Source organism: Alligator mississippiensis, chromosome 8 (genome assembly GCF_030867095.1).
Source record: "Alligator mississippiensis isolate rAllMis1 chromosome 8, rAllMis1, whole genome shotgun sequence".
In the NCBI taxonomy this organism is placed as follows: Eukaryota; Metazoa; Chordata; order Crocodylia; family Alligatoridae; genus Alligator; species Alligator mississippiensis.
Window position 1 is genome coordinate 25,026,147 of NC_081831.1, and position 22,882 is coordinate 25,049,028.

At 53.6% G+C, this 22,882-nt stretch overlaps 1 protein-coding gene across 1 annotated transcript; it reads right to left on the minus strand.

The window, feature by feature from the left end:
• Positions 1-15,846: 15,846 nt before the first annotated feature.
• LOC102571865 (epoxide hydrolase 3) lies at positions 15,847-22,529 on the minus strand. Its single transcript, XM_006265089.4, has 8 exons — positions 22,494-22,529; positions 20,105-20,366; positions 19,442-19,527; positions 19,155-19,330; positions 18,491-18,619; positions 17,864-17,967; positions 17,158-17,306; positions 15,847-16,673 (listed from the first exon to the last, which is right to left on the minus strand). Exons 2-8 carry the CDS (start codon positions 20,348-20,350, stop codon positions 16,454-16,456), a joined length of 1,110 nt encoding a protein of 369 aa, XP_006265151.1. The 5' UTR covers positions 20,351-20,366; positions 22,494-22,529; the 3' UTR covers positions 15,847-16,453.
• Between the last annotated feature and the right edge of the window lie 353 nt (positions 22,530-22,882).

Here is a 22,882-nt window from a genome sequence, read left to right on the forward strand (position 1 = left end):
GTGCCGGGTCTCAGCCTCCAGTGTCCTCCTGGCCCCCAGCTTGGGCCATCCCCAGTGCTGGGCTGCATGTAGCTGACCAGGGCAGGTGAGCGCAGGATTGTAGGGGGGTGTGGGATGGCTGTGCTGGGGACAGGGCATAGTACCCTCGATCTGTTCCATGGGCTGTGGACCCCATGGAGCTGGGCCCAGCCAGGGCTCCAGATGCCTGGGTTCCCTGCTGCCCCAGCAGCTGCTGTCTCACAGTGTCTTTAGCTGGGAGCCCTGGGCTGGGGGGATGCTGAGGCACACCAGTGGGTGAGTGGGAGCCCAAACTGCAGCTTCCCCCTTGGGTGGGAGGGGCAGGGTGAAGGGGGGTGGCTGTAGGTCCTGCACCCTTCAGGGATCTCCCCTCCCAGCTTGCCCCCTCCCCAGGTCCCAGCAGCTACCCCCTGGCACTGGAGTGACTGCAGTGGGGTCATGACCCTCACCCCAGGTGGTGGTTGCATTTGTGGGGTGGGGGGTGGGGGTGGAGATCAGGTGGATCTAGTCCTGCTAGCAGTGTAGGGGCAGTAATCAGGGCACCATGAATGGGGACCCAGTAGGAAGTGGGGTGAATCGTGAGCTGGACAGGCTTGGGGAATCAGAAGAGACAGGGGCAGAACTGCCCTGTGGAGACTGCCACCCTGTGGTAGCTGGGCGGGGGCTCCAAGGAGGCGAAGCCCAGTCCTGGTTCATGGGCACTGGGACAGTTTGGCACTGCACAGACCAGCATCCCCCATCCTGCCACCCCAGTGCTGCTGCTGCTGCAGTCTGGGCTGGTAGATCAGTGGCAGGTGCATGCTTCAGACAGGTAAGTGGGATCCCGCAAGTCCCAGGCTGAAGCAGGGGCTGGAGTGACTCCACCTGCCAGGGCTAACGCTGGTCCTGATGCCTCTGGAACTGCCTGGCCCACCTCCTCCCCCAGGCTAGCTGGGTGTGCACACTTCTCCCCCCACAGCACTAGGGGGGCTGCACTTGTTGCTTGGCTCAGTGCAACTTGTCTGACCGGTTTGCAGCTCCGGGAAGGAGGAGGGGAGCCAGCCGGGGTCTCCTCCTGTGTGCTGCTGGGAGTGGGCTGGGAGCCGGGCCCTGTCTGGGCAGTGATCAGGGATCCCCTGGGCTGGACTGGACTCCCCAGGATTGCAGGGGGGGGGGGGGAGGGGGCAGCTGCTACTGTCAGCAGCTGTGCATGGAACAGAGTGGAGTGAGGCTCCAGATTTAGGCCAACAAGGAAACACTGGTTACCTGGGCCAGGGTGGGGAGAGGTGGGGTACAGGCAGCACTGGAGAAATGAGCCCAGGAGAGAGTCCCAGGGGGAATGGGGTGGAAATCCAGAGCTGATCCTAGGAGCCCTTAGGAGCCACTGGAGGGTGGGGGGAAGCATCCCAGGAGCTCGGAGCCACAGATTGGACATGGCAGTTTGGCACTGGGCTTGGCAGGTGCTTGGATGATGTCCCAGCTCAAGGGCTTTGGGGGTGGAGCTGGTTTGTGGTTATGGGGAATTTAAGCCAGTGGTTCCCAACCTCCTTAGACTCCAGCCCCTCCCCGCTGGCTCATTAGCATCCATCCAAAGCCCCCCTCAGCCAGCTCTTCTGTCTCGCTGAGTTTTTGACGACAGAAAAATATTAGAGTGCTTCTTCTGCAGTGAAGCGCTTGGAGGGGCCACATCGGGTTGGGATGTTGGTGATGCTCTGGGTTTCCGTCAGAAATCTCCCAGCTTCTCTTGTCTGTATGTCTGTGATCCTGAACTGTGCTAGTATTGGGGGCACCCTGAACTGGAGCTCACAGCACCGGGTTGAGAATAGCTGCTGTAGGCCATTGAAGGATTTCATAGCAGGTTCTGTATGACAAACCCAGTCACTGGGGTCAGGAGAACAGGACAGCAGATTGTAATGGGGGTCTTTGGGCTCAGGTTTCTGGGCCTTTATGGAGGCCAAACCTGTTAGGTTACAGTAGTATCAGCCTGCCAGCCGGTGGCTTCCTCTTCATTTTCTGTCAGCAGCAGATCTGCCCCCCCACCATGGGATAAGTCTATGCATGGTGCTGTCTCGAGGGACAAGGCACCCTGCAGCCCTTGTTGCCAAGGCCAGGTTGGCACCTGGACAGCCAGACACTGGGCTAGGGCCTCCCAGGGCAGGATTCCTCTGGTAGCAGGGCTGTGCTGGGCCTGTGGGACCCTGTTGCTGGCACCCAGGTGGGGTGGGGAGGAGGTTTCTGTGGGTACAAGGTTGGCTGCAGGATGGAAGCAGGTCTGCCCTCGAAGCTGATGAGTTATAGGAACAGGCTGGGGACCTGGTGGCTGAGGCAGTGTGTCAGGATCTCCAGCGAGCACCCAGATCCAGAACAAGGCCATTCAGCAGCCGTCAGTGCAGACGAAGCTGGCCAAGAACAGAGGTCCAGGCTGTACGACAGGGGCAGGTGCTTCCAGGGGGTGATTCCTGCCAGGGTCTCCCATGATCTGATTAGAGCTGGAGCTTCCTGCTTTTTTCCCTCAACATGACGTAATGTCATTAATTTAATTTTCTTGAAATATCCTCTTAAAATCTCCCAGATTGCTTTCAATAGTCACTGGGAAATTGATGCTGATTCCAGTAGACTCCTGGCCAGTCCAGGAAGGCTGGCAAACTTAATCCTAGCTAAAGACACCAGGCCCTAAGGGAAAGATGAGAGCCTCTGGCTTGAGTTGCATCTGGGTTGATGCTTGGAAACTACCCTTTGGCAGGGAGCAAGGGCAGCGAACTGCAGTCCTTGTCAGGGGGATGCCAAGGGGGGAGCCTAACTAAGGGCTGCGGGGAGGCAGTAGCAGGCCTTGAACCCCTAGATAGGGTGAAGAGGAATGGTCTTTTCCTCCCCCTCCAGATGCCTTTTGGTTTGCTGGCAGCCAGGGGGATGCTGTGCTGTCTCAAGGAACTTGGATTTGCAGTGGTGAGGCAGAGTCCGGGGCTGGGTTTCTCCCTACACTCTAGCGTCCGTGGGCCACATGCACTGATGCTCCCTCTCATAGGGCCATCAGGTGTCTGAGGCAGAGTTGTGGGTGTAACTCCCATTGGGGATTTTACAGCAGAGCCCACAGCTGGGCCAGGCAGGGGCTGGTGGCTATGAACATAGGAATGTCAGAGATGCATGGGGGCTCCTTCTGTCCATCCTGTGGCCATGGCACTGAGAGCAGCTGTGATGGTGTGCTTGCCCTGACCACATCCTGGCAGTGGGATTGGCCCTGGTGTGACTTGGCTATCACCTGGGAGGGGTGCACTACATCATCACAGGGTTTCCACCCTCCAGGGAGCAAGTACAAGCTGAGAAGTGGCCTCACGCTCGTGTTGGGATTCTAACCCAGAGGGTCCTAGCTGGAGGGTCTTGCCACCCTGCTCCAGGTCAGACTGATGCTGCATTTGGGATCAGGAAGGAGTTTTACCTCATGGTCATTTGGGCAAGGACATGGGGGTTTTGCTTTCCTCTGTAGTGGGGGCATGACCTCTGCCTGGGATGTCTCAAAGCCAGTTTAACACCCCTTGCAGCTGAAGGACACTGCCAGCCCTTGGCCCCTGGCTTTACCTGGGGCAGGTTTGGGGGATCTAGGTGTCCTGGGGCAATAGGCCTTGTTTTGTGACAGGGTCAATTGCACAGGTTTAGGATAGGTTAGAGTGGGGCTGGCCAACCTGCACTATGGGAACTACTTGGCAGCCTGGACAGGAGACAGGCAGCACAGGGCACATAGTGCAGGGAGCAGAAAGCAGAGCAGTGGATGGTGCAGGGCAAAGGGATAGGAGTGGCCCTTGATAGGATGCAAAGCTAATTTGCAGCCTGCCTGCCAAGAAGACTTGACCTCACACTGGGTTGGACAAGGATGGGTCTGGGCTGGCTTAGGCAAGGCTGATCCTGCTTGAAATAGGGGGCTTGACTAGACGTAGCCCCCAAGGGTCCGGCCAGCCCAGCTTCTTGACGGTTCCAACTCTCCTTGACCCCCTGCTTTGTGGCTGGCCCATGTCATGGGCACCGAGGAAGCACATCCGAACACAGGCTCCAACTTTTATTTTTGTAGGGGGCGGGGTGGGGGGTGGTGGCGGCGGGGGGCTAAGATGATAGACATGTGGAAAGTTTTACGCATTCCAGGTGACAGGCCTCTTCCTGAGGAGGACCAGGGCCCTCTGGCCCCAACGCACTTGACACCTCTGCATCTGGAGGTGGAAGGGTGGCTGCAGGGCTGACAGGGGCAGGGGGGCCTACCCTGCCTTCTCCCTCTCTAACTCCTTTGCACTCGTATCAGGTGGCGGGGGGCACTGGGCAGCTGACATCTTGTCACTGCACTCAAGGGCTAAGCAGGCTGTTGCTCCCTCATGGGGGGTCTGGCACAGCCTCTGCATCAGCCACAGAGAAGCAGACCCCACTGGGCTTCTCATGATACCCCAGAGACTCCCATCCCCACCGGCCTTTGCATGGAGGACGAAGGTGCCAAGCAGAGCCATCCAGGCATGTCAGCTCTGGGCGGGCAGTACTGAGTGGACACAGGCAGCCTGAGCTTCTGCAGGATTAGCGGCTGTAGCCTAAGCACTGGAGCAGGGGGTGGCAACCCATCCATAGTGCCCCAGCCCTCCCTGCTCTCTACTCCACTGCCCCTTGTTACTGCCAGGGGTGACTGAGAGCTGTGCATTCAGCAGCCAGGGCTGCAGTACTGGGGGAGGGTAGGGGGCAGCAGGGCAGAGTGGGGAGGGTGGGGTGGGCACCTGCTTGGCACTGAGGAAGATATTAGTGGCTCAGGGCACAGAAGGTGCCCATGTACCATTGCCACAGACTGGATCTGGCCCCCAGGCCATCAGTGGCTGATTCTAGCACTAGACTAGTGTGTACAAGCTGGACTTGGAGGGTTAGTAGTCATAGGGGAGGCAGTGACCTAATTTGTTTTGTTTTGGGTTTTTTTTTGCAAAAATATTTATTTCTATATATAAAATAAATATATAAATATAAATAAATAATACATACACACACATATATAAACATATACATATATATACGTGTGCGTGTGTGTGTGTGTGTGTATACACATCCACCTCCAACACTCTGTCAAGTGTGGTTCACTTGGCAGATCAAAGCACACTAAAAACCTGTTACACAGTTCACACCGCATATCTGCAGGCGCAAGCACCCATCTCCATACCGGTACCCCCACACACTGCCCTCCTCAGAGGGCCTGCCCCTAAAAAAGTCTATGCCAGACCCCTCTCCACCAGATGAGGTCTGCCATTTCTTTCCCGTTGTCCTCTTCTGTCTTTCTGTAGTACCAGTACATTTCACTAAGTCCCATTTTAATACAGTTCTCAGACGTGGCTCAGGAGTGGTCCCCTGCCAGCCCATTGGCTCTCCTCTCCCTAGAAGCCCCTGTTAAAGCACTGGCTGCCACACACAGGCAAGGCAAATTTAATGTCTTCACCCCCAGGTGAGCAGCCTGCCCAATCAGCTGGCCCAGGAAGGGGTGAAGGAACAGAGCTGTGGCTCCCCAAACCTGGGGCTGCCTGGAAGCTGCAAGAGGAGGATTTGGAGGAATGTGCAGGGATGTGGGGCATGGGCAGTTTGAGCTCAAGCCCAGTCTGCTGGTAAGCATCTAGCTTGGAGGGGGAGGAAAGGGAACAGGTGGGCACCCACAGACTTGGCTTCCTAAAGGTGGGGGGACTTCCCCACTCCAGACCAATGCTGCCTCATGTGAATCCTTTATAAATCCATAGTATGTCCACACCTTAAATCCAGTGCCCAGTTCTGGTCCCCACACCTCTAGAAGTATATAGAAGAACTAGAGAAGGTCCAGAGAAGGGCAACAAAGATGATGAGTGCTATGGCAGGGGATCTATATGAGGAGAGACTAACAAAGCCAGACCTGTTCAGTTTAAATAAGAGATGCTGGAGGGGGAATGTGATAAGGGATTACAAAATACTAAATTGTAAAGAGAAAGTCACTAAGGATTTATTATTGACTGTCTCTTGCCATGCAAGAATCAGAGGTTACAACATGAAACTAGTAGGCAGTAAGTTTAAAACTAACACAAGAAAGTTCTTTTTCATCCAGTGAGTAATTAAAGCATGGAACTCGTTGCCACCAGATGTGGTGGAAGATGAGAGTTTAGTCATATTCACAAAGAGATTGGACCCATTCTTGGAGGAAAGGGGCATTAATAGCTATGGAGCATGAGTGAGGGGGTCAGCCTCTGAATTAGAACTTCTTAGACTTAAATGCTGGAGGCAGCAAGTGAAACAGCAACGGTAGACAAAATCCTGGTCAGACCCAATTCGCTCTCCCTTTCAGCTTCTGCTCTCTGCTGAAACAGCAGACAGCAGTGTGACACAGACTAGGCAAGATGGACCTGTGGTCTGACCTAGTACATGGCAGTTCTTATGTTAGAATCATAGAAAATTAGGGTAGGAAGGGACATCAGGAGGTCATCTAGTCTACCCCCTTCTCAAAGCAGCACCACCCCCAACTAGATCATTCCAATTAGGGCTTTGTTGAGCCAGGCCTTACAAACCTCCAAGGATGGAGATTCTACCACCTCTCCTTATAACCTGGTCCAGTGTTTCACCATGCTCCTAGTGAGAAAGTTTTTCCTAATATCCAACCTAAATGTTCCTTACTGCAACTTGAGACCATCGCTCCTTGTTCTGTCATCTCTCAACACCGAGAACAGTCCAGGTCCATCTTCTTTGGAACCACCCTTCTTGTAGTTGAAGGCTGCTATTAAATCCCTCCACCCACCCCCACCACTCAGTCTTCTCTTCTCTAGACTAAATAAATCCAGTTTCCTCAACCTCTCCTCACAAGTCATGTGCCCCAACCCCCTAAACATTTTTGTTGCCCTTGCTGGATTCTCTCCAACTTGTCCACATCCTTTCTGTTCTTATGATCTCTTGTATGGTGACAGCTGAGAAGAGAGGTGGTGACAGGCTGCCAGTCCACAATAGTGGCACAGCAGACAGTGCACATCCCTGTCAGCCAGGCTGATGGGATCGTCTGAATCACACTGAGGATGTGGGTGCTACTGACAGTGGTTGCTGGGAGCTGTGAAGTCCCTTCATCCAAACCCAGCCTTCACAGCTAGAAGGCAAATGCACTTGCCTGGGATGGCTCATGCTGAGCTGAGGTGATGCCCTGGGGGCCTGGCCAGCCTGATCTCCAGAGTATTCACCCAGGCAGACTAGTGCTACTTTGTGGGAAGGGTCTGGGATAGACCAATGCCAGCCTGATTGGCCTCTGTGCAGAAGACAGAGTTGGACCAGGAGCAGGAGCAGTCAGAGGGCATGTGGGAAGGACTGGGCCTGTCACCATTTCCATCCTTGGTTGTCCCTGAATGCAGTCTGTGCTGTGAACGGCTGCATCCCTTTGTGCTTGAGCCATGCCGTGACCTTCTGGACTGATTTTTGAGCTGAAAACAGAGCAGAGCTGGACTAGTGGGGCACTCAGGGGTCACCCCCAGCCCAGCCCAGCCAGGTGGGGTCATCCTTGTCCAAGCCATTCCAGACAAGCACATGTCCAACCTCCTCTTAAACCTGCATGAAGGACCTTTGTGCATGCCCCAAATTCCCAAACACCCTTTCCCAGGACAAGGCCCTGCAGACAGGACTGGAAGAGGTTTGCTCATCACAGCAGACAGGACAATTTACCAGTTTTACTGCAGGGCTCAGTGGAGCCATCGGCTGTGGGTTGTGTGGTGGTTCAGTGACCTCTGGTGGCCACTGTGGAGGATGGGTCACAAAGGGTTGCAGAAGTCTCAGGGCCCATTGTTCCAGATGGGCTGGGAGTAGCCTGTCCAAACACCAGCCACCAGGGCCAGTCAAGCTGACCTAACAAACTGAGCTCTCCTTGCAAAATGGAGGCATGTTGCTGGAGCCAGTTGCCTCATGTTTCCCAAAAGCAGAGAGATTGGGTGCAGGGATTAAAAATCCTGTTTCCCTCATGTGCTTTGGGGAAGTAGGGAGCTATTTTTAGCAAGAGTTTGTCTGCCTGGGCTGTTCCAAGGCACATTTTTTTGTGCTTGTTGTTTCTCCAGCCCAGACAGTTTGGACAGTTTGAGCCCTCCCAGAGGAAAAAAACTGGGTTTCCAGCAAAACCTCCCTCCAGCGTTGTCTCCTCCAAGATTTCAGAAGGGGTGTGGGGATAAGAAACTTTGAAATAAGTAGCTGGAAAGACACTTAAAATGCCCAGTATGGACTGGAAAAAGGCTTTTCCCCTTAATCTGATCTCCTTGGCAGGCAGATGAAAAATGTGAACCAGGAACAGAGAACTGGACAGGGCTTCCTAGACTGGTGAGTTGCCCCTGTGTTTGTAGGCAAACATTTACCTAAAGGATCCCCCAAATTGGCATTTTACATCCTTGCCCAGTGCATCAGGGAGCAATCCCTGAAACAGACACCCAGCACCAGACCACAGGGCAGACAAAGGCTCTGCCAATGCCCTGCCACTGCAGCAACAAAAGTCATTGTTTTTTTCACAGGGGAAAAGGACCCTGCCCCCAGCTACCGAGGAAGGCAAGGTCTGTGCTCCTCTGATCTCAGAAAAGGAGTTACTTTCTGAGTCCAGATTTTGCTGATGGTCTAACCCTGAGTCTGAGCCTCTACCTGGGAACCTCTGGGTTTTCTTGGTACTTTCAGGGGCATCTTTCCCCCCTCCCTAGCCCTAGCTATTGCCCTGTGTCTTGGAGGAAGGTGACAGCCCTCAGAAGCCAGTAGGATTCCAAGGGGTGAAGACTTCCTCCCTGGCCCCTCCAGGCAACTGGCCAAAGCCCTGAGGCCAGGTTTCCCCAGACACCTACAACACTGCAGGCATGTGGTCTTTGTACCCCAGCCTGGGAATGCCAACACATAATTCCACATTGCTCATGCATGGATTGTTGAGCCAGAAGAATCCTTCCATAATCATATCCAGTTCACCCTTAAATCAATTCAGGTTCTTTCCCACACCTCTTTTCTGGGAAACTTTGCTTTGCTTTCAAAACCTCATTGCTCCCAGTTAAAAATCATCTTCTAATTTCCAAGCTGTAGCCCAGTGATTCTCAACCAAGGTGCCGTGGAGCCCTGGAGTGCCTTGAGCTGCTTTCAAGGATGACACACAGTGTTAGCACTATTAGAAGCATGAGCAAGATTCACAAGACAAACCCAGAGATTTCCACTAGGAATCCATAGTGTTAAAAATGTTCTGACCTGTTGTGGGCTTTCTGAGTTCTTTGCAACATATGAATTGCTCTGTTTTTCCATAGTCAAACAACAAGTGAAAACTAAGGGCTGGTGATTTCCTGCGGGTGCCTTGAGTCTTGAGTGCCTTGAGTCTAATGAGGATGAATCTAACCAGGCGTGTCTTGAGTCTAATGAGGTTGGGATCCACTGCTGTATCTAGTTTAGAGCCTTTTGATCACGCACAGATTGTTTTCAGCCTAAGAACCTCCTCTTCTTCCCTAAAAAGTCACCCCACAAATGCAGTGATCCTCTCTCATTTCTGTTCTGTTGAACAAAACAAGGTCCTTTGGTCTCCTGTCCTACAAAAATGTCTTCATTCCCTTCATCATCCTAGTGCTGGGGAGTCCTGATACCCCAAAGCCCTCATTGCCAGATGTGTTACTCAATTCCTTCTTGTAGATAGACTGATCCCAGAGGCAGCCTGAATCAGAACGATCAGCTTGTAAAACAGGGCGGACATGTGAGGGACAGTTTTAGTGAGCTGAGATGCATAGGCTGGTGATTGCACCAAACGCTAATAAGACGACCCCAGGTAGGAACATAAAATGACCTGGTTACATGAAATGACTCAAAAGTGTTTCCCTGCCCCTTGCTGGATTGGCCAGGAGATCATTATCTCAGAGAAATGGGTAGGGATGCAGAAATTTGGATCAGAGCTGTATAAAACTCTCCAACACAAGGGCTCTGTCTGGGAGTCTGGAATTTGCCTTATGAATAAAGATGGACCTGAGACGTCATCACTTGCTAGTGAGTATATCTGTGTGTTCTGATGGATGTAGCTGCAGTTGGCAGTTTTACCTGACTGCTGATATCCCAGTAAATCAGTGTGTAGTTGGGAGGAACTTGCTTTGGCTTGGCTTGTACTTCCTGGGATAACATAAAAGCCATGAGAGTCATCCCAGGTGTAACATTAGTGGCCCCTCCTGGCATCCATTCTGGTTTAAGTTACTCTCTTCTGAACAATGGTGACCAGAATGGCACACTGAGTGAATGGAGTCTTATCAATGCTGTGTACAATGGTACTAGCTCCTCCTTGTCCTTGCTGCTTATACCGCATTGGATACACCCTTGGATTGTGTCAGCCTTTGTCACAGCCACATCGCACTGGCGGCTCACAGCCATGCTACAATTGATCACAGCACCTGGATCCCTCTCTTTCTTGGATGTCCTGTCTTTATGCCCGTCTCATCCCTGACTTGATAAGCAGACAAGTTAAGCAGATAAGCCAGACTTACATGTGTTGCTACCCAGAGGATCCCCCACCCCTACTGCCAAGACCCTGTGCAAGGAGGCAAGCACTGTAATATATAAATTAGGTTTTGAAATTTGAGTACCACTCAATTCACACAAGTTATGAAGGGGGCCTTGAGTCCAGAAAGGTTGAGAGCCACTGTATGAAGGCTAACAGCAGACTGGGCTATAATTATAGGGGCATGACTGCAGATCAAGGGAAGTTATTCTCCTACCTGGGAGTTCATTAGAGCTGTGCGAAATTTCACTGGCAGTTTCGTTTCAACACTGTTTCTACTCATTTTGAGCTCGAAACAGCAAAATCAAAACAAAACAGAACAGGGAGCTTCAAAACAGCCTCGAAATGAAATGAGGCAAGTTGAAACATTTAGAAAATTTTGAAATGTTTCAAGTTTTGAAGCTCAAGCTGGGCTTGCCTGCAGAGAAACAGAAACTAAGAGGAGGAGGGGAAGGAGTGCTCTCATTACTGGCCAGTAACTGTTATTCTTCCCTGAGGTCCCTTCCAATTCCAGTACTCTGGGGGAGGGATGGAAAAGCTAAAGGCAGTATTGTTTGAACTGCTCTGCTTTCTGCCTTGGTGTCAGTTGAGCGAGCTGTGTATTCCAGCAGCTCAGCATCAAAAAACTACGGCTAGCAGCATTGATCTTCTAAAGGATTCCCTACTTGCTAGCAAGAGGGATTTCAGATTTAGAATACCTTTTTCTTCAAATCTCTTTTATTTTATTAGTATATTCATTGATTTATTCTTTTTAATTCTATAATTATATTGGATAGGAGTACTATAGAATTTAATTTATATAGGAAGACAAATGTCTTTATACTGTATTTCTATAAAGCTTTTCAGGCTAAACATTATAGAATTTATATAGGGACAAAGCACCTACACTTTTGAATTTATACAGGGATAAAGCACCTACACTTCTGAATTTATATAGGGACAAAGTACCTACACTTGAATTTATATGGGATCAAAACACCTACACTTGCTGTTAAACATTTCTTATTTGCACAAGACACTTACATTTTTTAATTTATACAGGAACATGAATACATTTCTATATTTGTAGAAAAGAAAGACATGAAATACACCATGAAGCATGGTGGAAAGGCAGGTGGCCACACTGACCAGCCTTCAGGGAGGGGCAGAAGAGGGGGTAGAGGGAAAGCTGTAATTCCCATCCCCGCAAACTGAGATGCAGACTCTTTCCTCCAGCTAAAAGGGATGAGGCTGCTACCAGCAGCAAGGAGACGGGAGCAGTGCCAGTGCCATTGCCAGTGCCCGAGACCACTTCCCCTCCACAAGCATCAGCCATAACCCCCCTCCACCACCACCACCACCACCACCATGACAGCAACAACAAGCAGCAGCACCAGCACCAACATGGCAGCCTACTCCACCCCTATTTCACTTCCCATGCTGAGCCTTCCAGTGCCAGAAGAAGAGCTGGTGCTGGATCTGGATCTCAGTGCCATAGCAAGGGAAATTCTGGGGAAGGAGGGGGAAACAGATGAGTTTGTGCTTGCCAGAGATGCTGCTGGTGCGACTGTGCTAGTGCTGCTCATTCACTAAGTTATTTTATGCATGCTGCTATTTAAAGTGGTGGACCGGACTGAGGCTGTAGGGGAAAAGGAGGTTTCATTGGGGAATACTACCAAGCTGTGTAGATGCCCCAGCACCAGTGAGGGTGCACCTTATCACACACACAGTCCCACAAACACCCATGACATGAGTTTTGCCTGTCAGCAGCTAGAGGTGCAGGGCCCCAGAACCCAGACTCCCCCTGTACCTATCTACTTGAAAGCTGGCAGGTTTCGTGGCCTCAGCAGGGGCTAGCATGCCTGCAGCTTTCACCCTGCCGCACCTTAACACACACATAGTGTCACCCATGTCATGAATGTTGTTTGTCCACAGCTTGAGGTGCAATTTCCCCCAAACCCCTCCACCTATCTCCTTGAAACTCGGCAGGCTTCATGCCCTCTGAAGGGGCTACTATTCCTGCAAGTATCATCCAAATCAGGCCAGAAATGGCAGTTATAGGCTGTTTTGAGCTTCCCCATTATAGCCTATGGCCAAAACGTCAAAACAGCATTGAAACAGTGAAACGGGTTCAACGAAACTAAACAGAACAGTGGTTTTGAATCAAAACAAAACGCTGTTCCATCGAAATGCAAGTCGAAACGGAACAGAGCCGTTTTGCACAGCCCTAGAGTTCAGCCCCCTATTCAGCATGGGTGAGGCCTCATCTAGAGTACTGCATCCACTTCTGAGTTCCACACTTCAAGAAAGATGTGATCAGATTGGAAGGACTCTAGTGGAGAGTGACAGAAATGATTAGAGATCTGCAAATTGTGATTTATGAGGAAATGCTGAAAGAACGAGGAGCGTTTTGTTTGGAGAAGAGACAACTGAGGAGGGATTTGAGAACATTCTTTTGGAAAGATGTTTATATGGAGGATGAAGCTAGACTATGCTCTATGGCCACAGGGGACAGAACAAGGAACGGTGGTCTTAAATTGCAGCAGTGGAAATTGAGGCTGGATATTAGGAAGAACGTTATCAAACTGAGGATAATTAAGCCTTGGAACAGGCTGCCTAGAGAAGTTGTGGAATCTCTCCTTGGAGATTTTTTTAGGGCAGGTGGGTGGACTAAATGTGACCTCCTGAGATCCCTTCCTGCCCTACCTATGAGCCTATAATCCAGTCGTCTTCCACACCAGCAATGCTCCAGTTTAGTAGAATTATCTTCAAATTTAATGAAGACATGTCTAGATGCAATACCAAGGGAACAGCCTTCGTGAAAAGTTACGCTCCTGGGAACTGGATGGAACATGCTGAACTTGAAGATGGATCAGGTGAGGACGTATACTTTGTTGGATCCTAAAAAGGAGGATGGAGGTGAATGCAAGGCTTTTCTCCCAATTAGAAATAAAGGTAATGGGTCAAATTTGAGAATGGTCTGTTTTAAATGTGATGTTGCTGGCTCCAAAATTGTTAACCACATCTAAAAAGAAACACAGGACAACCAAGCAAAATAGTGCTTAAATCACCAGGTTAATCCATTGTGTTCAATGCATTCATGTACCTGTGGTTTTACTTATAGCCTACATGGACATTGAAGCACTGTGAATAGACCAAGGCAGCTCCTCTGTATCTGGGCTGCTTATCATCAGGATGGCAGCTCACCAATAATAAACAAAAGGCATGTTTGTACCATAGGGGTACCATATTTTCTCATATACAACCTGCTTTTCCCCCAAAATCAGCTGCTGGAAATTGAGGTGTGCAATTTAAACCAGGGAATCTGGTAATAGCAATATTATCCTTACCAATATTTTCAAGGAAAGATCTCTTTTTACTGCATACTGCCTTTCAAAACAAGCAGCACATCGTATTTTGATCACACATTATATGTGAGAAGATATGGTATGGTAGGAAGGAGTGAGATGGTTTGGAGTGTTTGTGGAACTGAATAGATTTGGACCTTCTTACAAATATGAATTATGTGCTATCCTGATGAGTTGATTGGGCCCTTACTTCTGTGTCAGAGGGAATGAATGGTGTAGTACAAGAGGAACAATTTACTGTATGTGATGTTCATCATATTACACTGCTTTGTACTGAAAGCCAATTTAGACTAGCCAGTTAGCCTCTAATAGTCAGGTCTCAGACTTTTTAGACACCCCGCCCCCCCAGCCTCCTCTCCATAACTTTTCTGAGTTTAGTGGCATTTTAAAAACTAAGTTGATTCAGCTTTTTTACTGTGAAAAGCAATTCTTCTTTTGCAAAGAACTCAGAAAGACCACAAGAGGTCAGGATGGCTTTGAGTCCTATTGGAAATCTCTGGGTTGATCTCGAAAATCAGATGTAGGTGTTTGCACAACTAGCAGTGCTGATATTGTGTGGCACTCTTAAAAGGATTTCACATCATCCCAGGATGCTATAGCACCCTGGTTGAGAATCACTGCTTCAGTGTGCTGCTCTCCCTAAACTCAGACAGCATTAGATGCTTATGTAAAATAAGGAACAAGTCCAGAATAATGAAATGGGCAAAGAAACAGAGGGATTCTGCCTGCAGGCTGTGTGACTGATGACCTTGCAAAGCAGGGAGGTTTCTGTGCTGATCAGGGACAAGGGGCTGTGGTTTCAGTATTCTGTGGGACAGCAGGGTTATGGTGAGGAAACCAAGCTGAGAAGTCTGTAATTAACTGTCCTCTGGGACCATTTGCAGGTTAGCTGAAGTGACCTTCCTTCCACATCTGACCCATGCCATGATTAAAGGAAGTCTGTCTCCCCGGCATCCCTCTAGGTTTTCTTCGCACTTGTGTCTGTGCGAGCTCTATTAGCAGCTTGCCACTTTGGACAGCACCCAGGAGATAGCATCCACCAGGAAGCTCTGCAGTTCCAAGCACGCACTGCCCCACATTGGTGTGAACAGCCCCTGCCCTAAGACAGTGCTTGCAGGGCCTGGCCAGCTTGGTCCTGCTGGAACAATGTGGAAGTCCAGCACAAAGAGGGTTAATTGTAGGTGCAGGGGAAGCCCTGTGATTTCTCCAGGCTGGGTCCAGAACCCTTTGCTCTCCAAGTAGCTGGGCTCCAGGCTAGGCTGGATGGGGTCACTCTGAGGCAGTGAGACTTTGGCCTGGGCCTTCCCAGGCTGAAGTCTGTGTGGAGATGTGTCCTTGGCCTTACAGACCAGGGAGTATGGATCTGGGTGTGGCAGGCCCCGGTGTGAAGCTCCCATGCAGCCCTCCAGTAGCTGAAGAGCTGAAGAAGGGTGGGGGTGGGAGATGGGGCCTTTGCCCTCCAGTGGGCACCAGCCCAGAGAGGAGATTGGGGTGCAATCTGAGTGGGTAACAAATATTTCAGGTGTGGTGGGGAGAGAATCCTTGCAGGCATTGCTTTCACAGTGCAGAAAAGAACCTCTGCACAGATTAGCGAGTGACTGTGGCTTTGTCAGCTGCATGCTCCGTGCATGGGGACAGGGCTCCCTGGGATTCCAGAGAGCGAGGTGCAGAGTGGCTCAGCCCCAGCCTGGTCCTGCCAATTGGGTACCACACTTCAGATCCAACCCCAGCATCTGCGGCAGGAGGGCCCTTGTGCCCTGCACTCCCAGCTGGCTGATACACCTAGAACGTAGGCCCTAAGAGCCACACTGGACAGGGGCCCCAGCATAAGGAGACACCCTTTCCCCTCACTATGGGACCCCCTGAGATCCCACCCCATTGAGGCAATATCACGCAGACCCACCCAGTGGGGAATTCCCAGCCCTGCTCCCACTAGGGGCAGCTGGGCCCTGCTGGTCAGGAGGGGCCAATTCCCCACACAGACACTGTCAATAGATGGAGCCCATCAGGTCATGCTTGTGCAAGAACAGCCCTTTATTACCAACCCCAGGAAGCGAAGGAGTACACTGGAATGGAGGCTTCGAGAGGCAAACTCAACAACCCGTGTTGGCACTGCCCAGCCTAGCACAGGGAAAGGGGCACAGAGCCAGACGGAGCTGAGGTCCCACCAATCACTGTGTTCACTGTGCACTGCCACTTGCCTTCTGCTCCCCCATGACAAGTGCTCCCTCATGACAAGCTGGCTATGCCCTCAGGCCTGCCACTGAGAGTGCTACTGCCACAGCTCCCCCTATGAGCTTTCCCAACCCTATTTGCACTCCCATGCAAGGCAGAGCACAATATCCATGGTCCCAGGTGGGATTGTCACCGCCCTTCCCATGGCCAGCAAGGGCCTCAGGTGGCCAATGATGAGGTGGCAGGTGGAGAAGCCGGCACACAGGGAGCGGGGCCCTGAGGGCAGCTGATGGGTAGGGAGGAACAGACACAACAGGGCACATGCTAGGCTGGCCACATGAGGCTGGTGTGCCAGGTTCAAGCTTGTGCATCATGGTCCCTGCCACATAGGGCCCAGGGCAGTGACCAGCTTCTGGACATGGCCACAGCCCCCTGTCACGGCACCACCTCAGATGTTCTCCTGCAGGAAGCCCCACAGCAGCTGATTGACCTTCTCGGGCTGGTCCTCAGGCACCCAGTGGCTGCACTGGGGGAGGCGCTCCATGTGGCACCTGCCATGGAAGTACCGCTGCAGGACCACAAGCAGCCTGGCCTCCAGGTACACGTCTTTCTCCCCCCAGATCAGCAGTGTGGGCGCCAGCACCGCCTTCCCCTCCACAATGGGCCTGCTGCAGGGGGAGGTACAGGCAGATGGAGGTATGAGCTCCCCAGGGCAATGAGATGCAGAGCTGCCCCAGCACCCATCCCAGGGAGCCCTGGTGCAGCCTTGAGTCACATAGAGCTGGGGCACTTTGTGTTGGGAGTCAGCTGATTTTGGAGGAGACACTGGGTGGGTAGGCAGGAAGGTATGTCCAATTGTAAACCCAGAAGAAGCTGGTGCAGGCCTGGAGGTGCCCCCAGAATACTGGAAGTACCTGGCACAGCTACCCCAGATTTGCCAGGAGCCCCATGCAACTGATCAGGAACCAGGGGGCAAAAGGGCAGTGGCTCTGGGGGGCACAGATCCCCCTCCTTCCCTCTGAGGGCTCCTCACTTGACCCTCCTGGCCTCTCAGGTCCAGGCTGTGACCAAGTGAGTGAGCAAACAGCATTAGGCAGCTATGGCCCTGAACAGGCCCCAGTTCATACACACCCAAAGGGAGGCAGCTACTACCTGAAGAGGCCCCTGTAGTAGTTGACAGCTGAGGTCACCCTGCCAGGCTGGGACAGGCCATAGATGTAAGCCTCCAGCTCCTGCTCTGTGAAGCGCCGCTGGGGGTTCTGGATTCCTGTAATCCTGCTGCTCATGAACCACTTCAGCAGCTGCAGCAGGACAGACACGACTGAGATGACAGTGGCAGCTGTAGGTGTACACCCCAGTCCCTGAGCCACTGAGCTCCAGCTGGGGTCAATGGGATCCCACAGCTCAGTTGAGCATCTCTGTCCCCAATGGGGATGCCCAAGGAGGGTGTGTGGTCAGGGCCTTCTACAGCCCCAATCCTGATGGCAAGGGGTTGCAGGCAGCAATGAGCTCTCTGCCTGCAGGAGGCGCTCTCTCCTCCCAGAAAGCAGCAGCCCCAGGATAGCATTAGGGGGTGCTGCCCTGCCAAGAGCAGCATGGGGGCTCAGCAGGGGGCACTCTCTCCTGCCAGGCAGTGCCAGGCAGTGCACCACGGCAGCACCAGGGAGCTGGGCTGCAGGGAGACAGGGAGGGGCATCAGTAGGGGCCACTCTCCTGAGGTCAGCTGTGCTGGTATATGCTGCAGAGAGCTGAATGGGGCAGGGCTGGCTCCTTTTACCCTCATTTAGCATCAGGTAATGGGTATTTCTGAGGGTTCCTGTCACCTGCCCCTGCCCCCACCCCCAAGTTTTGCTCTTACCTGGAAGTCACCCAAGGACAGGAGGAGCTCAGCGTAGCCCCGGAGCCGGAACAAGAACAGGAAAGAGGAGCGCAGCAGCTGCCAGGGGTGGCGGACAAGGTACTCTACAGGGTGGAGGGCAGACAGAGGCTGTGAGATCGCAGGGCCCCCAACATAGCCCATAGCATCCAGCCCTTGGGGACTGTTTGGTGGTAGGTGGAGGGGAGATACCCAGGGTGTAAAAGGTGCAACTTGAGGAAGATGGGCCATTATTGATTCACTAAATAAATTCTGTGCGCTGATCTTCACTACAGAGGGTATTGGGGCAATCCCCCCACTAGAGCAATTCTCCCTGGCAGACTGGTCTGAAGAGTTGGGTCAGGTTGAAATAACCAAATAATTTTTAGAACAGAATGATCAATTAAACACTAAGATGTCACTGAGTCTGGATGCATCCACCTGAGGACCCTGAAGAACCCCCATGTGGAACTGCAGAGCGGTAGGCCGGAAACTTGCCATAGATCATATCTCCAGAAAGGGCTTCATAGGTGATCCTAGGAACTACAGTGAGTCTCCCTTCTATTCCTGGCAAGTTAATGCTAATTACTACCTATAGTTCCAGTCTGGCACTGCTCATGTTCTTTGTACCTTGGTACACAGAGGGGTGGGCAGCATTCATGAAGATGAGCTTCTCCACCATGTTGGGGTGAGTCGCAGCAAACACCCAGGCAATGGCACCGCCCCAGTCGTGTCCCACCAGAATGGCCTTGGTGGAGCCTGCAGCAATGGATGGACAGATGGGCTGTGATGGCACAGCAAGCGTGGCAGCACAGAAGGGCTGGACTAACCACACTATAGGACCAGGCCAGCACCAGTGGAAGCCCTCCTCCCACCTGCCGTGAGTCTCCCTTCCTCCACTGCCTACCCCAGCCTTGGGTGTGCTGCTGCCCCAGCTCTACATAGTTGGGGGGCCTTACACCATTACCCAGCTCACCCCAGCTCCCAGTTACATCCCTGACAGTGCTGAATTGGGACTGTCTCCCCACAGCTCTCACTTGTCACAGGGCCAACAGGGTCCTGGCCTAATGTTAATAGCTGTAGGGCCCTGAGCCCAGGAAGGTCACATTTAGCTCCAGGCAATCTCTGGTGAGCAGTGGGGCAAGGAGTCTGCTCCACAGGATCTGCCCTAGGGTCACATCCCCATGACCGGGGAATGGGGGCACCCACCTGGGTTGCAAAGGACTGGACAGATGATGGATAGGACATCAGTCCCTGGGCCCCTGAAGCCCACACCCTTGCAGCACGCGCTCACCCTTTTCATCCCTGGTGCTGAGAGTCTTGATGACTTCCTGCACATCTTCCAGCAGGGTCTCCATAGCATAGTTCTGCTCCCGGGGTGGGGCGTCCGAGGCACCACAGCCCCACAGGTCCAGTGCCACCACCCGGAACCGCTTGTGGAATTCCTGCAGCTGGTGGCGCCAGCAGAACCTGCCACGTGCCAGCACACACACACTTGGGTCAGAAAATGCAATAGACAATTCTCATGTGCACCCCACAAAGGCCTATGCGACCCATCCCAGAGCAGCCAGCCATACCTACCAGTTTTGGGGGAACCCATGCAGGAACAACATTAGCGGCGCCTGCTCCAGGCCAGCTGCGACATAGTGCAAGCGCAGACCTGAGCTCTGTAGACATGGGGAGGGCAGAGAGGGAACTGTTATGCTATGCACCCCATGGCACCATCTGACCACCCAGGGGCCCTCCCAAGAAGCCGTGGCATCTCCCCCTGCCACTAAGGTAAACCCATGCTGTCTTGCCTGAGCTGTGCTAATGTTCCTGCTGGGACCAAAGCCTAAGTTTCTTAACTAGAGGGTCTTGCCCCTCTGCTCAGGGTCAGATTGATGCCATATTTGGGGTCTAGAAGGAATTTTACTCCATGGTCAGATAGGTACAGACTTGGGGTGCTAGGGAGGGGGGTTGCTTTCCTTTGTAGCAGGGGGCACAGCCTCTATCTGGGATCTCTTGAGCATACATCAACAAAAGCAGGACAGTGGCTGCCACGGTCCCCCTGCTTTCCCTGTGGTAGGTTCAGGCATGGTCTGGTGTTGTGTCAGGGTTGATGTAGAGTTTAGATTATGGATTTGTGTAGGGTGGTTTGGACAGGGCTGATCCTGCCTCAGGCACAGGAGTGGACTACTAGATGACATCTGGAATCCCTTCCAGCCCCGCTTCTCTGGGATCCCATGATTCTCCTGCACACACCTTGAGTCGCAGGTAGTGGTGCTCCCCGTAGGTGGTCCCCATGAGGCATGGCGGGGGCATCCCCCGCACCCTCCATTGGAAAGCCCGGCATGGCCCCTTGGTCAGCACCAGCCACGGCACCCACAGGATGGAGACAGTGCCCACAACAAGGGAGATGAGGCGCACGGCTTGGCAGTACAGGGCATCACGGAACCGCAGCACCAAGCGGGTAAGAGTCAGCAACAGCTGGGAGAGAAGCAACACCATCCCCCACAGCCCTGGGCTGCAGGGGACAGGACCGGGGTCACTGGGGCGTCCCCTACATCAGCGGTTCTCAACTCTTTTTGCATCAGGACCCATTTGGAACATTGACGGCCAGTCCCAACCCGCTGATGGCACTGGCCCCTCACTCCCAACCCGCTGCCACCAGCCCCGCAGTATGTGGGGCATGGAAGGCCCCAAGCAGCCCCTAGCAGGCTGGAACCCTGCCCAGCCTTCAATGGAAAAGCCACAGTTTCCCACATTTTTCTCTTTTAAAGAAAGGAGGATACATTTTTAAACTTTGTTCGCAACCCTTTCATATATTCTCGCAACCCACTTCTGGGTCGCAACCCATGGGTTAATAAACACTGCCCTACATCATACATGGGTGCTAGGATAGCCTCACATCACTCTGGGCTGCTCTCAGCACCACCTCCTGCCAGCTCCCCCATGCCCTTGCTAGCCCTGTGCTGCTCTGGTCAGGGCACAGCTAGGCTGTGTGGAGATGGCCATTTTGCCTGCCCTCAGGCCCTGTGGCAGAGGTGGGAGTTGGTACCATTTTGGTTCAGGCCTGCACTGCTCCCAGCTGCACTCAGGGCTGGTTCACACCTGATGGGTACCAAAATACTGGTTCTGACTGTGACTGATTTGGTGTCAGAGGCTCCCCTGGGGAAGGGACTGTGCAAGAACGATGGTCATGGCCACCCGATCTTGCTCTTGCCTGCACCAACCCCCTTGAGGCGTCTATGATGCCAACCCCATGGCTGATGGGGACCCTGAGGATCATGAGGTCTGTGACTGTCGTGTGTCGTTGTCCCGTGTCCGTCCTTCCCCCCCGTACAGTGAGTGTTCACAAGAGGAGCAGCCACAGCCTGCACCTGATTCCCCCTTCTTGGCTGCTGAGAGTTTGGCTGCTCCCTTCAGCCAGCATCAAACGCCAGTGTTTGTATCTCCTTGGTGAATGGATCTTCTTCCTCTGTCACAAGTGCATCTGGCTCTTATGTCTCTGACCCAAGGACTCTCTAGCCCCTACTGCTGGGTGCTGCAGTAACCTCTACAGCACCCCTGGTCAGGGGACAGACCCATGTGGCTCTGGGCTGCTGTTGGCATCCCCTCTGCCAGGCTCCCTTGGGGCCCAGCACCACCCAGTGGCAACAGAAACCACCTGGGCAACCCTAGGAGAAGCCGTGAGTGGCACCGAGCCTAGTCCCACGTGGGATCAAGGAAGCTGCAGCTGGCTCTCCCAGGGGAGTCTGTCACCAACCAACAGGGGAGGTGCTGGCACTTTGGCCCTGGGCTGAAGATGGGGGGGGGGGGGGGGGGGAGCCAGGGATTCAGTGCTCGAAGCCCTGCTCGAACTGTGCAGGGAGACAACTGTGGGCTGGCTGGCCCTGCTACACACCCCCATGGAAATCCCTCCTTGCCCTCTTCATCACCCACTGCCTGCTTCACTGCCCAGGGGTTTGGCAGTGCCCTGCTCCCCCTCCCAGGGATCCAGGAGGCTGCCCACCCCCATGGCCTCTTCTCTCATGCCCTGCCCTCCCCACTCCATAACCCCAGCCTCCCTCCACCCCCAGCACCCTACCCATGGCTGCCCACTTTCTAGGACCAAGCTGAATGTGGCTCTCCCTGCCCTGTACTCTGCCCCCAGTCCAGTCCCAGCCTACACCTCTCCTGCTCCCTCTCCCGACCTTGCACCCAGGAAGTCACTGCAGGGGCTCGCTGCCTTTGCAATCCCCGACCCCAGCTTGGGCAGGAGGCCTGGTGGCTCCTCAGTCAGCTCCCCCAATACAGCCCCAGGCTGGGCCAGAGGTCAAGCATGCGCACCACGGTCTGGGAGGAGGTGTTCTTCGTTCTTCGGCTGGGGCTTGGGTTGCCCCACGTTGCAGCCGGAAGCTGGAGGTGTGGGGTGCGGACAGGGGTCCGGGATGACCCATGGGGACCCTCCAGCAGCTCCAGGTGCCCCCTTCCTGCACCCCCAGCTCGGGGTGCCAGGCGGGGCTCCTCCGCCCCACAGGGCTCCAGCACGCAGCCGAGGACGCTGCTACACTACCGCGCCACCCCGGGCGCCAGGGCAGGGAGACAGACCCTTGCTCCCGGCGCCCACGTCCTCCCCCCCAGCCCAGCCGCCCCTCCCCCGCCGACCTACCCCAGTCCTGTCCGGCTCTCCGTCCGGCCCCGCCCCGCCCCGCCCCCAGCACCTCCCGCTCCCTGATTGGCCAGGCGTTCCCTCTCCTCCAACCCGGGGCGCGTTGGGGAGCCGGGCCGAACAGAGGGGAGGGGGCGAGGCTCGGAGGCTGTGAGCCAATGAGAGCCGGAGGAGGGGCGATGAAAGCGACCACGTGGGGGCGATAGGGGGATGTGCGCTTGGGGGAGGGGGCGCTGTTGCCGGACGAGGAGGGTCTGGGGGTTAGGGGGAGGGGGCTGGTGTCCAGCTCCCACGATGCTGCTGCGTCTGTGCTGCCCCCTCTCTGAGCTGCCAGCTGAGTCCCAGGGCTCCCAGCCCCAGGCTCTGCTCTGCTGTGTGGCCCTGGCCTC